The sequence below is a fragment of the Cebidichthys violaceus genome, unplaced genomic scaffold (genome assembly GCF_023349555.1).
Source record: "Cebidichthys violaceus isolate CVI_PGR_0920_01 unplaced genomic scaffold, fCebVio1.0.p SCAF_63, whole genome shotgun sequence".
NCBI lineage: Eukaryota > Metazoa > Chordata > Actinopteri > Perciformes > Stichaeidae > Cebidichthys > Cebidichthys violaceus.
In genome coordinates this window covers 163,267-178,145 of record NW_027176850.1, presented here as the reverse complement: position 1 = coordinate 178,145, position 14,879 = coordinate 163,267, and the positions used below count along the sequence as shown (strand labels likewise).

Sequence of the window (14,879 nt, the reverse complement as noted above, 5' to 3'; positions counted from 1 at the left end):
TATTCAGCTATACCTCAGAATAAATATGGAGACCAATTTCTCTCCTGATGGAAGTGCTCTTTTCCAGGTCATGCAGCCATTCATAGGCGAGAGACGTTCTGCTGTTAAAAATGTAACTTTACAATCTATGATGACTGTTTCAGTCACCTCTTTGCCTATAAAATGAGGAGTTATGCAAGATGTTTTTGCATAATAAAACCCTTCATTATAGATTGTTACAGGTTACATCCATCAATATAATTGTAGACACCAAACAGTTCTTCATACTATGGGAGTCACCTGTACAGATAAAATGGGAAAGATTTGCAGATTTGTGAAAAATAGGAAGTTAACCCTGTTTAAGCAATACAAAGTGTGCATACCATTACAACTTTAAAGTGTGTGAAGATAAAGGAGAGATTCCTACCTGCACCTGCAGTGACAGTTGATGCCAGGCGAAGTCATTGCTCTGATTCTGCCGGGTGAAATCATCACTGTAACTGTGTGAGTGGACAATGCTGGGCTGCACCAGACTGCTTTGTGACCGCAGGGCGGACAAGTCCTCACTGCGGGAGAAAGCACTGTTGCCAAAGGCCGGTGCATAGTCGTGGTGGCCATTCTCTGGCTCCGGGGCGAGGAGGAGAGGAGGGGGATGAGGCTGAGACTGAGCCGGGGAGTTCTGGGCAGCCAGATGGAATAGCGGGTTCTGGAAAGACAGGGGGAAGTGCATGGCGGCTGCCGCCTGCTGCTGCTGTTGAGAGATGGATTCGGTGGGCCCCCCTATGTGGCCCATCTGGCTCAGCCTCAAACCAGACCCTGCAGAGCCCACTGGCATATGCCCTCCCATACGAAGAGGACCACAGAGGTTTCCGAAGCTGTGGCCCAGGCCGGCAATAGAGGCTTGAGAGGAGGTGAGCATGTCTCCCACAGAGTTGAGGTTAGAAATGCTGTTCATGCGGGAATCCTGAAGGTCCATCATGGACACACTTTTATTCACACTATGGACCTGAGAAAAACAATACAAATATTTATTGTAGCTGGACTTCAGACTGGATATTATGGTACATACTAAAACTCACAACAAGGAAACTAATGTACTCCATTTAAAATGTGTATATTTTCTGTTTTAAATTAGATTTTAAATGCATTAAGCGGTCATATATAGTTACATTGATGCTTTTAGACAGCTAATTGTGTTTGTATACTTATGTCACACAAAGGTTTTACTCTCCTGTTCTTTGTTTTTTTTCCATTTAAGCTTTTTTTGAAATGCTTTTTAAATAAAAATGTATTGGCTTGTTTTTCTTTTATATTTTTTGTTGCATTGTTGAAAAAGGCTTTGCCAATAATCTGCCTTTCAAAATCTTTTACTTAAAACTAATTAATTTGTCTTACATTTTTAAAAACAGTGCATAAAGATTACCGGGAATGATTAACGTAATGTTTGGCCTTTTAATGTTATATTTTGTGAAAATCTTACAAATCTTACATTGCATGTTATCAAATCGAAAGTCTTGAGATTTGAAAATGGCTTTGATGATTAAATAATACAATGTTAAAAACCTGTTATTACGATCTGAAGTTCAATTTGAATCCACTCTCAAAAGAAATTAAAAGAAGAAGTTATTAAAATTCCTAAAAACTGTCATTATTACTGACAAACAAAGAAAGCAATCAAGCCTAAGTGCTCACTTCAATTTAATAACAGTGCGATACCTGACCTTGACATTGTACCTTTGGATCAGGTTCAGTGATGTCCGAGCTGCTTGTGCAGTATGCGGGGCTGGATCGAGCCAGCGGCGGGCGAGTCACGTAGAACACTTCCCTCGACGAGCGGAGGTCTCGTTCTGCATGACGCCTCATGTTCAGGTTAGACGAGAGGGATTCTACAGCTGAGACTCCAGTTGTAGGGGATGGCAGGCGAGAGATGTCTATTGAACTGCAGATACACAACAGAAACACATGTTGCAAATGGACCTGATGGGTTTACACCGTCTCATAGATATTTTATACTTGATTCTATTTAGCATTATCCCATTAAATGTTAAACAACATGGGCCATTTGTAAAAAAAAAATAAAAAATACAAGCAGAGGACAGATGGCCCTTGCTGACCCTTAAATATGAGGCAATATCTCCTTGCTCCTCAATGCTTGCATGACATTGCAAGTTGTGAGCAGTTTAATCAAAGAGTGATTTCCGTAGAATAATCTTCACACACCTGAAAGGATAAAGCAGTATTTCACAAGAAAAAAAAAATATTAGAGAAAAGTCAGAAATACAAACACATTTTTCTTCATCAGAATGTGTTTTTTTCTCATTTAAATAATGATCATAATCCACTATATTAATCTGGCTACACTTTGTAAGGGTCTCACCCTTGACCTGTTTTACATAAATATTACGTGGTGAGAAAATGCACTCATTAGCTGTAGCTATAGATTGTTAATTGTTTGAAGCTGTAAATAAATGTTTCTATATATAGATAAATTAACAATTAAAAAAAAAAAACTGTAGCATCATTCCTTTGTTATTCTCATTTCATAATGAAACGTGAAGAAACGAAAGAATTCTGTCATTGGTACTCAGTCAATAGTATTTGGTCCTACGCAACTGTCTTTAAGATTTTTTTGTTGTGCAAGAACTAAAGTTTTATTATGTAATTGTTGCATAATGAATTATGTTGAAAGTCAGCGAGGAGAAGGCACTCTTAAACAGTTATGCTGTAACGAGAGCAACAGTCTCTTGACAATAGCGGAGTGCTGACATGAATTAAAACACAGAGGAAACAGGTTTGGGTAAGAGAGTCTGGGAACAGATGGTGCTGGCAACTACTGATTGATAAACTACTTAAAAAGCCTGAAGAGGTGCATTAGCATTATGTGCTTTTAGAAATATGCCAGTGTTTTGTTTTGAGCTACTGAATCCTCATTTATTATGTTTTCTTGTCCTTTGTATGTGCTACTGTTAATTATACACATAAACTGTAATAATTATGATTATGTGCAGTAGGTGCATTTTTGCAACTATGGCCATTCACATTGTCTTGGTAAAGTCACAGCAGGGATCAATCCTCTGTTCAAATGCAAAATCATTAGCATTACCCATCTTGGCTCAATCGTCTTTGAGGACATGCAAATCAAATTTCATGTGTAGAAGTGATAAAAACAAAAAATACATGAGAAAGGAAACCATGAGAGAATACCTGTTTAAGTCACGCATCATAAGGCTTTGGAAGTCAGAGGACATCAGACGATTGAAAGATGGGCGCGAGAAGAGTCTGTCCTTCGGTCTGTCCGGCTGGTGATTTGTAGGCATGTGGAGCTGTGGGTTCCTCAGGGCGACGCTGATGTCATTCAGCAGCCTTGGTAGGGGTCCGAGTTTGAGAATGGCATCCTTCAACATGGAAAGGTTTGAAAAAAATCAAGAAAATCCAATGCTCACATGCCTTATACCAGGTGTTCCCACCCTTTATCATGATGTAGGTGAAACTGATTATATCATGTACTGATGACCAACTTTAGTTCAAAATCATTATCATGTTAATATTTAAATTTGGGATAAAGAAAGCGTGGTACTCATTAACAGCAGATCTACTAATTTTAGGTATCTAAATAGGTATCAGGAGAGAGACTAGATTATTCAGCATTTTATGCAACCCAGTAGAAAATGTTTTACGGCAGAGTACTTGCCCCAGGGGTTGGAAACCTCTGTACGATTCACTTGTTCATTTATAAAATTCAAATGCCATTCAGAAAACACAGAGAATGTCTTTCAAGGAACACAGAATACAGATATTAAAAAGCACATACTTTTAAGACAATTTAGAGCTGAGCATAAAATATGTATTACTTTCATTATGTTACAGCCATAGTACAATTTCAATAAATTAACAGTGCAAGCACTGTAGTTAAATATTAAAGTACTTATTCCACCTCAGTTTTAATGGAGTTCAAATAATATTAATCCTGTCTGACAGATAGAGAACCACAGAGCCTCATTTTCCAACTCTCTCTACATTCTTCAGTTAGAGAAAGAAATCACCTTAAAATGTTTAATTTAATGTTCCAGCGTGTTATTCCACCTACCTTGCTAAGCTGGCCCATGACTTCCCACAGTAAGCTGTGGAGCATGGACAATTCTCTTCCAAGGTCAATGTAGCCCTCAAACCCTCCAGCGTTTCCTCCGGCCTCCATGTTGGAAATCTCATAGAGAAACTGCTGCATGGAGCCCCACTCCATCTCCAGAAACTCATTCATGAAATACATGTATTCCTCCTTGGGTCCAAATCTGCAGAGACAATGAAGACAGGGATGAAGATGGAAACATACTCCAAATTGCACTGTGGAAGGATCTAATATTTACAATTAAGGGGTGTGTAGAAGTTAAGTTGAATAACATCTTGTATATTGTGTCATATATATTATGACTTAAAAAGTTATGGGGACAGTGATTGCCTTCTTTGTTGTTCTGTACTTTTGATTTCCTGCGCATATTCACTCTGCGTGTAAAACAATTTAACAGTGAGTATGTTTACATCGCCATTTTGAGGCATATCTTGGTTTTGATTATAGTTGAGAACATAGACCACTATTACATTGTTTATAATCTTTTTCTCTCTAGTGCAACTATCAGTACACACACTGCTGTATCTCACCGAAACTCAGCCACCGCTATGCAGGCAGACAGATTGGCGCGTTTACTTTAGTTTTTGCCAAGATTGTACGTAGTGTCTTATCTGATGACTTCGAGATGATTATCTGCATTCATTGCCGCTTGTTTTGGACTTTGAATGAAATGTGTTTTACATTTCCTTACAGGCTTTTGGTGTCTTAAAAGGGGGCATGCCAATTATGGGTTGTATTCATTCAGTCACACAATACAACAGTGGCTGTGCAGACACACGTGGCGGAGATCTGCACTCTATACAACTATATCCTTTATAGTTGTTTCTGTTCTTGTAAAGCTTAAGCCTTGTGAATGAGTTGCTTGTATGCTAAGTAAAAAGGGTAATTGTAATGAGTTTAAGCTTTTTTTTCCCTTTATTTTTCATTTAATTTGAAACCTTTTTGTTTTTTATTCTTTATCATGTGCATTCCTTTTGGGAAATTGTTAAGAAGGACTGAGTTAATGAGGAAATAAATTACTACTACAACTACATAAGTTATATTATTTGAGGATGTCTGATCATTTGAATCCAATGTTCCTGAAATGTTGAGTCTGTTAAATTACCACTAAACTTTTGACATCTTAATTGTACAGTAAGTGTACCTGCATATTTAAGGCAGAAGAGTTGTTTTAATATTCAAAGAACTGAAGGGAGGAACAAATGTGTCGCCGCTAAAAGCCTTAGAGCTCACTGTGGGTGAGTAATAATTTGTACCATCGCAGTCAAAACTGCAAGCCTGTATTTTCGTGATGGGACTCCATGTCTGTGACTTGTATCCCATCTCGCACAGGCATCAGCGTCTAGAAGTCTAAAAGGGAACTGAATCAAATTAATGTTGGTGTAAGAGGACAGGCAATGACAGGGACTCACTTGCTGAAGCTGGCCAGGTTTTGCATCACCTTGGCAATAAGCGTGAGTGTGCGGGACGTGCGCTCAGCGGGGTACTCCTGCATTAGGTTGAACAGGGAGGGGGACATGATGGCTGGGCACATGAAGCGAAGAAATAGGGAGGAGCTGATGAGGCTGTCGGCAAGATCCTCTCTTCCACGCTCAGCACATCTGGCTCTCCACGACGCAAAAACTTCCTTCAGCTCTCGGGGAAATATGCTGAAAGAAGGAGATTATTATATTTCCCCATTGTCAAGGTGAATGGCCAGGTCACATCCGGCAGCTTATCCAAAGCCTTCAGGTATTCAGCAAGGTCAGCAGACTAAAACATCTGGAAAATCATTTGACCGCACTCTGCTCCGGATTTGAGATTGTGTTTATGAACATGAAGTTGATAATAATACTGATTATAGCAATTTCAGTTATTACTGTTTAAATATGCATATTGTTCTTACTATTTTTTTTTATAATTCCTTTTCCAATGTGAGGGACCAAGGACGTCATACTCTGTACAGATTGTAAAGCCCTCTGAATTTTTTTTTTATTTCAAGATTCTATAATTGTTTCGATACAAAATAATTTTAGTGTCAGATCTGTTTTTTTTATTACAGACATCTGGTTTTCTGTCTCAAATCTTTAGGGGTGGGATTGAAACCTTTGCTCAATCATGCTGCCTTCAGGAAATGTAGGAACTAGGAGAGGTAAGACTCCTTATTAAAGTGATGGGTATGGACCAAAATGGACGTTTGACAGAGAGTTGCGTTTAGCAGGTTTGAGACCATACAGGGCACAAGTCAATACAGATACAGAACAGATAACTGTGGTGAAACCAACCAGAGAGAGTTGATGATCTTGCAGAGTAACAGCTCACAACACATTCGAAGGTTGGCTTGATGGTCAGCGAGGACTGACGGTGGGACACGCATGGGATCCACCTCACAGTTCTCCTCAGACTCATATAAGGCTCGAATGAAGTCACCTGTAGGTTGCAGATCCCACTGTCATTATGTTTCCCCAAAGGGCAAACATTTTGCACTAGATAACGTTCTGCCATAAACTACTCTGACAGATGGATCAGGAAGACACAATTGCACAAATGCTGTATCTCTCAAAGTCCCTGAGAATAAAGATGATTAATGAATATGACAGTATATGATAATATGATAGTTAATATGTGAATCGCCAATGTGTTTACTAGGCTGTTTGGAGGAAATTAATATTTAAACTTAGAAATATAGATGTAAAATATACAGGATTTGTAATTATTGGGATACAACATGAAAAATGACTGGTACATTTTCCTTTGTATTACAGTATATTGTATTGTATTGTATTGTTTGTGTACATCAAGAAAAAACACCTTTAACAGTGAATCCAACTATTCTTACTATTTATCTTTCAAGGTATGAGATAATAAAAGAAGAAATTAGAAATTATGTTGTGCCACTAAAATGTTATTAAAGCACAATTCCTATTTGTTGATGTGACATTTAGACAAGACTTCATAAGAAGAGTATTTTTGAAATGCTGTTACCACAAAACATAACAGTAATTTAAAAAATGTCACACATTAATCACAAATGTAGATCAAACAAGCGCAACATTAAACAATGTCATGGTAATTTTCTGCTAAATGACAGATGTTTATGATGGAATTAAGCCTTGTCTGACACACTTTGATCTTAAAATACTCCTTTCATCTGATTACATACACAGTGATATGGAGTTCGGTTAATCTACAGCAGCCTTACCTATAGCATCCTTGAGGTATCTGTGACCTATCAGTTTGAGGTACTCTTCCACAGCCTTCGTAGCTAGCGTGTTCTCACGAAAGATCAAGTGCTCACGGTCCATGAACCGGTCCACCTCACACATCGCCATGTCCGACAGGAACTCCTGAGAAGACAAATTTCAGTTCAGTAGAAAAGGAATCGACAGATCATACAGATAACAGCAATGGTTTATGTAAAAAATAAGGTGCACTTGGAATCAGGTTACATTTGACCCCTTGTATACCTTTGTCTTCCCTGTGCTTTGCAGGATGTGCACCAGAGCGAACGCCACCTCCTCCTTGCTTTTCACGCTCAACAGCGGCTCCAGAACTGCGCACAGTGTTCTGTAGTTGTTGGTAATGTACTCCGCAAACTCCTTGTACAGCTCCATAGGAAGGATGTTCATTGTCTGGTAACGAGACTTGACACGCAGTGAGGCGTTGATCACTTTGGTACTTCCAACACCACCGCTTTTGTTCAAGACACTGGACTGTATCACCGGGTACCACTGCTCCACAAATTGCCGGCCCGTGATGCTGGAGATGGGGATGCTAACAAGGCCAAGATATGTGCTTTTCTCCTAGATTACCAAGAAAAACAACATTTATTCTAAATATTTGGAGCACAATCAAATGTTTTTTTGACTCTGTTGAATCTATACAGAAGACATTACCTTCCGTCTTTTTTTGTCAGTTTCCTTGTAGAGGTGCAATCGAAGGCTACGAATGGTAGGCAAATTGTTAAATTCAAAATGCTCGCCCCAGAACACGGTGTCGGTCCGGGGTTTGCTGGTGGTGCGAGCGTACAGCATGTCATCCAGACACAGTTCACAATAGTAGCGTTTCTTAGCCGGAAGGTCTCGAGCTTCAATGATCCACAACTTGAGCACATTGTCCACCCGTCTGCTGTTGTCCTGGGAGGAAAACGAGGAGTTCTGTTACTGCATTATAACAGTCCTTATTAACATCTGTCCTTAATATTACACTTTGGATCTGGTCATTGTGACATTTCAAGGCAATTTAAAAAGAAAAAATTGAATGTATCTACCTTGTTAGGTTTGACAGCTCGTTGCAGATTTTCAATCCACTTGTCTCTTTCAGAAGCAGAACGGCAGGCAAAACATTTTGTCCCTGAATTGGTGGTAACCTTCAGATAAAAATAACGTCCTATTATATTCATTATTATAAAATATCTCATTATGGCTTCAACGGATAATAACTTTCCCTATCGATTAATCTGTTGATTGGTTTTAACCCAGTAATCAGTTGGTTTAAGAAATGTGGTATAGACTAGCTAACGTCTTTAAATTGTCCATAACTCTAGAATTATTCATTTACAGTCAATAAAACACTATTTATCACATATCGTAGAGAGCTGCGAAGTGGCTTTATAGTTTAACTTGATTTGACATCTTTACATACTAAGAACATTTTTCAGTTCAGTTGGTTGGTTGGCTAAATAAGTCGACAATTCATTCTTTTAATATAAGTCCATTAGAAAGCAGGTAAAGCCAGGAAGAAGGAAATGGTTATACAACACACCTCAAAGCAGTACTCTTGTCCTAAAATGCTTGAGTGGACAGGTTTGATTATGGCATCTTCATCCAAAACTAGGTCCAAAGCCTCCGCAGCACTGCTAGGAGAAAGTAGGGATTCGTGGGAGTGGGATTCTTTGAAGCTCTGCATCAAGCGTGTCCTGGTGAGAGAAGAATTCAGATTTGATTATATATCATCATCATATTTTATGGTCTTTAGATTAACAATCCAGAAAGGGTTTATACAACAAAAATGAGTCACTGCAGCTCAGAAATCGTCCATCCTGCAATTTCAATATCATTTTTGAGTTCTGATCCTTTTAAAATGAGTTTATGGAAAAGCTAAGACTACCAGGTTTTCAATTCTGGTGTTTGTTTTTTATTGACTCAACTCAAGTGACTCATACTGCATGTTTGGGAAATTGGCCCACAGTATCTGAGTTTGTGGTGTTGTCTGGAAATACTTACATGTTCTACAACAGCACAAGAATTTAAAAATACTAATTTAAATGTAATGTTGGTATTGACTACTGAGTAAATGAAGATAAATGGAAGCTCTTCCGTGGGGCTAAGTCTGCAGAAATACCGTAATGCAGTTATAAAAAGGTGCAGTTGATTAGACCTGATCGCTGGGTAACCTTTAGAAGAGGGCAGCTCTATCAGGAAAAAGAAAAGCGGTAGTGGAAGCAAAAAGGTGAGTGAACTTTGTCTCTCAGGCTAAGCAGTGTCAGTGGGGCCAATAAAAAAAAATGCAGTGAGGAAAGCACTTTATTCTGAGCGTAAAATGAAAAGATTGATTGTGATTTTGCTAGTGTCAGCTGTGAAACTAAAGCCGCAGGTGTTTGGCTTAGCTTAGCATAAAGGCTGGAAACAGGGGGAGCTAACCTGGTTTGTCCAAAAATTATTGCTTTAACATTTTCTGAAACTTTAAATGACAATATGCTAAAGACGTGGAGTTTATCTACACTGAAAAGCTGGTGAAAGTTAAAGCAATAGTTCAACATTTTAGGAAATACCCTTATTGATTTTCTAAGAGTTGGACGAGAAGATCGATACCACTCTCATATTTGCCCGCTACAACGAGCAGCCATTTAGCTTAGCTTAGCATAAAGACTGGAAACAGGGAAACTATGGTAACAAAATCTGCCCACCAACACCTAATGTTAACATGTTAGATCTTATTTGTTTAATCCATGCAAAAACCTTTGTGTAAAAACAAGTTGTGATTTTACTAGTTTTTAAACATTAGAGATGTTGGTAGGCAGATTGTATTCCCTTTGAACAGAACCAGTATTCCAGAACCAATATTCTCATCTCAGCAAAAAAGTGAAGAAGTGTATCTCCCTCTTCACTGGACAGAGCCAGTCTAGCTGTTTACATTACATTATTACATTACGGTCATTTATCCGACGCTTTTATCCAAAGTGACTTACAATTCAGTATCTATCTACACACCATAGACGCAGCTACGGGAGCAATTTTGGGGTTAAGTGTCTTGCTCAAGGACACATTGACATGAGACTAGTAGAGCAGGAGCCGGGGATCGAACTGCCGACCCTCTGATTGAAAGGTAGCCCTGCTCCCCACTTAGCCACAGTCACCACGTACTCCAATGTGGAGTTTATCTGTACTGAGAAGCTGGAGCTAGTATGCTGCATTATTAACACCAGCTTTGAACATGGAGTGAAACGAAAAAGCAGAGGCTTTGAAGAAACACCTGATAATTATGCAGCAAATGAGGAGCACTAATTTAAGCCCAGATTTAATGTTGGTCAGAGGTGCAGTGAATCGTCTTGTTTGAGGAGCAGTGCCATCGCAGAATGCAGTATATGAGAAAGGCTTTCTTAAACCAACTTGGCAGCAGAGGTAGAGCAGCTGCGTTGGAAAGCTAGTGTGTGAAGTTGGACGCCGAGGGTATATAGCAAAGTCTACTTAACACTATGAGTGGATTAAGAGTGTGGGCAGAACTGAAACCAGGCTGTGAAGGCAGCTGTCTGAGGCAGTGGTCGGAGCTGGTTAACAGCCGTGGTTAGAGGGAGAAAGTCCCTTTACCCCCACCACCTTCTTAAGTGCTGCCTCCACAGAATACATGTCTAATAGTGTGATTAATTTTATCATTTGAACTGGGCTTCTGCATTAGCACTCACCTAGCATTTTACTAAAAAGGATTTTTACATCCTGTGCTAAACAACACATTTTACATCTCCGAGTATGGACATCCACACCTGCCCTGAAAATACCTATTATGCATCTCCTGTGGCAGGAGGAAAGTGTACTGTCAGCATTACATTTTGACTTTCTGCCTCTCCCGCTCTACATCTTTACATTTCCCATATGTGCGTCGTGACTGGATTGTGTGAACTGCATACAATTTTGGTCACACTGCAGGCCCGAACCCTCCGGGATGTGAACTCAAGTCAAAAGGTCAAGAAAGAGCTGTCATGACAGTTACAAGCTACTGCATCCTGATGACTGGAAAACAGAAATCAAACTGATTAATGGGAGGCCTGATGTAGTTCCAACAACTTTACTTGAATGTCCAACAGATCTTGAGAATAAGATATTTTTCCAAATAACAGTCATGACATTTTTTCTGTTTTTTCTTATATGCACTGATGAAAAGAGTAACACCTGCATAAACCACTATATATATATATATATATATATATATATATATACACATATATATATATATATATATATACACATATATACACATATATATATATATATATATATATATATATATATATATATATATATATATATATATATATATGTGTGTATATATGAGTGTGTGTGTGTGTGTGTATCCCAAAAGGCTTCATGATGACAGATGTAATTAACCCTCCAACCCACCCAGGGTGCCTGACGGCTCTAGAAAAAGCTCAGACAATCTGTCAATGTATAACTATATGCAATGTCCTTCCTTCTGCAGGGTTTTGCTTTTGTTAGAGTGGTTCATAAGAAGCCACACTTCAAGTTATGAGTGTCAGGCAGCATCGTATAAAATATGATGCAAACGTCATGAACAGTTCCTTTAGTAACAATGGCCACATTCTACTTTAATGAATGCAGTGCATTTTAATCAATTACACGCACTATAGTATGATTATATCACACAATCAGCTTTTGCTGTAATAAGAGGCAACTTTAAAGCTTGGTATAAGCAATGTTAAAATAAAATAAATGTAGTCTTCAGCTGCTTAAGTGAGAGGTTTCCATGTAGAAGCAATTCTAGTAGGTAGTCACACCTAACCCACTAAAATAACACTCAATACACAAAGCGGCACGACAAACATCCAAGAAAGAACAGCTTTGATTGTTGATGGATAAGTAGCACCGAAAGCTAAAAGCAACTCTTGATCTAAGTGCATAAAAATACTTATTTAAAGTTATACATACTGTGTATGTCGTCTTTGTGATGGTTGTGGGGCAGAACTGTGGCTCAGTGTTTAACACTTTCACCTCACAGTAAAAAAGGGACATCTTAGTGGTTAAAACACATACAGCCACAGTATTCCTCTGTGTCACACCCTTCATTTTCTCCTCATGTTTCATGTGAGGCGCTACACTATCAACTATCAAATAAAGACAAAAATAGGAAAATGTCTCCGGTTCTCTCTGCATGGAGTTACAGTACGCTCCTTGGCTTTGTGTGGGTTTTCGCTGGGTGCTCTAGCTTCCTCCCACACTCCAAGAATATGATCCCGAGGAACACAGTATCCATGCTGCAAATATTTGTATGTTTCTTTTTTGCATGATCACGTCATTATGGCATGATCTTGAACTCAACACAAAAGGTAACATACATGTAACAGTCATGCATGAAGTCTGCTGGTTATAGATATTTGCATTATCAGAAATCTACATATTTTAACAGATCTTGCTAATGACATGACGTTTTGGTGGAGACAATAATTAATTTGCAATAATCAAGGAAACACTTTATGCTAACATGACAGCACGAGACATGTATACCAAGTGAATTGTGAACAGTAAATTACTTGTCAGACCTGTGATAAACTGGGAGACCTGTCCACTGTATTTTCCTGACTTTCGCAGGCTGCGACCACCATGTGACACTGAATTAGATAACAGTTGGTTTTACCTCGAATTATAACATGCTCCATACAGTAAAGGCAACTTACCTCTCTTGGTCAGCACTTCGAAACCGGGGCAAAATCATTTGTCTGAAGCTACTGGTCCGGTCCAGTTTGGGCTGACTTTTGGCCCTCTTGATGGAGCCCTTCAGCCTTCGATTGAGAAAACTCTGAAGTTTCAACAAGGTAAAATAGAAAATAATATAGTGTAAAAACACTGACCCAACAAAAAAATATCCAAAATGTAATAGCAGGATTAGCTAGAAACGTAATGTATGAAAAGCATCTATAAAAGTGTGGACTCTGCCTCAAGCATCCCATTCACTTTACTTCCCCAGTGGGAATTTACAAAATCAGACTGGGCCCAAAAAAAGCTGTCGTGTACGTGTCTTCTATTTGAGCAGAAAGCTTCCATATGCATCAGGAGAGTGTGACCGACATCTGTCCTGATTCTCCTGGACTTGTCTGCGGCGTTTGACACTGTGAACCATCAAATCCTCCTCTCATCCCTCGAAGGGATGGGCGTCTCAGGCTCTGCACTCACCCTGTTTGCATCCTACCTGACGGGTTGATCCTACCAGGTGACCTGGAGGGGGGCCGTGTCGGAACCACGCATGCTGACTACGGGGGTTCCACAAGGGTCAGTTCTGGGCCCCCTTCTCTTCTCGCTCTACACAACATCTCTGGGTTCTGTTATTCGCTCGCATGACTTCTACCATTGTTATGCCGATGACACCCAGCTGGTCTTGTCATTTCCCCCCGGTGACACCCAAGTGGAGACGCGCATCGCTGCGTGTTTGGCTGACATCTCGAAGTGGATGACGACACACCACCTCAAGCTCAACCTAGACAAAACTGAGCTACTGTTGCTCCCGGGGAAGGGTTGCCCGCACCGGGACCAGTCCATCACCATTGATGGTACCGTGGTGACGCCAACTCGGACTGCGAGGAACCTGGGTGTGACCCTGGATGACCAACTGTCGTTCTCGGCAAACATTTCATCCGTTACACGCTCCTGCAGATTCCTGCTCTACAACATCAGGAGGATTCGTCCCTTCCTGACTGACGAGACGGCGCAGGTTCTCATCCAGGCTCTTGTCATCTCCCGCCTGGACTACTGCAACTCTCTACTCGCCGGAGCCCCGGCGTCAGCCATCAGACCTCTGGAGCTTGTCCAGAAAGCCGCAGCTCGCCTGGTGTTCAATCGCCCCAAGTTCTCCCACACAACTTCCTTTCTCCGTTCTCTACACTGGCTACCTGTAAGAGCTCGCATCCAGTTTAAGACTCTGGTGCTAGCCTACAGGGCAGTGAAAGGAACAGCTCCTTCCTATCTCCAGGCCATGGTCAAGCCTTACACCCCCGCCCGACCACTTCGCTCTGCTGCCTTGGGGCGATTGGTTGCCCCGTCGCTCAGAGGTCCCGGCAGCCGATCGACTCGGTCACGGCTGTTTTCTGTCCTGGCCCCACAGTGGTGGAATGAACTTCCCACTGACGTCAGGACAGCGGAGTCGCTGCCCATCTTTCGGCGCAGGCTGAAAACCCACCTCTTCAGGAAGTGCTACCCTGAGCCTTCCACTTAGCACTTATTGTTTTCATACTAGCTTGTTGCACTTATTGTATTCGTATTACTTATAGCACTAACTGTTTTTCTTGTTTCTGTACTTTGACTCTGAGTTATGCTCTGCTTCATGCTCTTAGATGCTTGTTTGGAAAAGGAAATGTACTTATGACTTCTGGTGACCAATGTTGAATGCACTTATTGTAAGTCGCTTTGGATAAAAGCGTCTGCTAAATGACTGTAATGTAATGTAATGCTGTACTCACCGGCTGTCTGAAGGGCTGTGGGGTGGCATTGGGAGGGGTCTCCATGCTTGACTGTCTTACAGAGGCAAAACTTGCCCTGCGGGATTGGTCTTTGAGAATAAAAAAAAGAAA

General features: G+C 40.3%; 1 protein-coding gene across 6 annotated transcripts in view; it reads right to left on the bottom strand.

The window, feature by feature from the left end:
* The window catches only part of LOC137890199 (ras/Rap GTPase-activating protein SynGAP-like), a 38,667-nt gene that overhangs the window by 11,697 nt on the left and 12,091 nt on the right, over positions 1-14,879 (bottom strand). For all 6 annotated transcript variants that reach the window (XM_068734331.1, XM_068734334.1, XM_068734335.1 and 3 more), the window contains 13 exons: positions 14,769-14,857; positions 12,993-13,114; positions 8,849-9,002; positions 8,355-8,453; positions 7,981-8,220; positions 7,552-7,887; positions 7,287-7,431; positions 6,370-6,514; positions 5,518-5,754; positions 4,067-4,268; positions 3,184-3,374; positions 1,714-1,918; positions 407-985 (listed from right to left, as the gene is read on the bottom strand). In XM_068734331.1, coding sequence (XP_068590432.1) covers positions 407-985; positions 1,714-1,918; positions 3,184-3,374; positions 4,067-4,268; positions 5,518-5,754; positions 6,370-6,514; positions 7,287-7,431; positions 7,552-7,887; positions 7,981-8,220; positions 8,355-8,453; positions 8,849-9,002; positions 12,993-13,114; positions 14,769-14,857 — 2,744 coding nt within the window. The remainder of the gene's footprint in view (positions 1-406; positions 986-1,713; positions 1,919-3,183; positions 3,375-4,066; positions 4,269-5,517; positions 5,755-6,369; positions 6,515-7,286; positions 7,432-7,551; positions 7,888-7,980; positions 8,221-8,354; positions 8,454-8,848; positions 9,003-12,992; positions 13,115-14,768; positions 14,858-14,879) is intronic.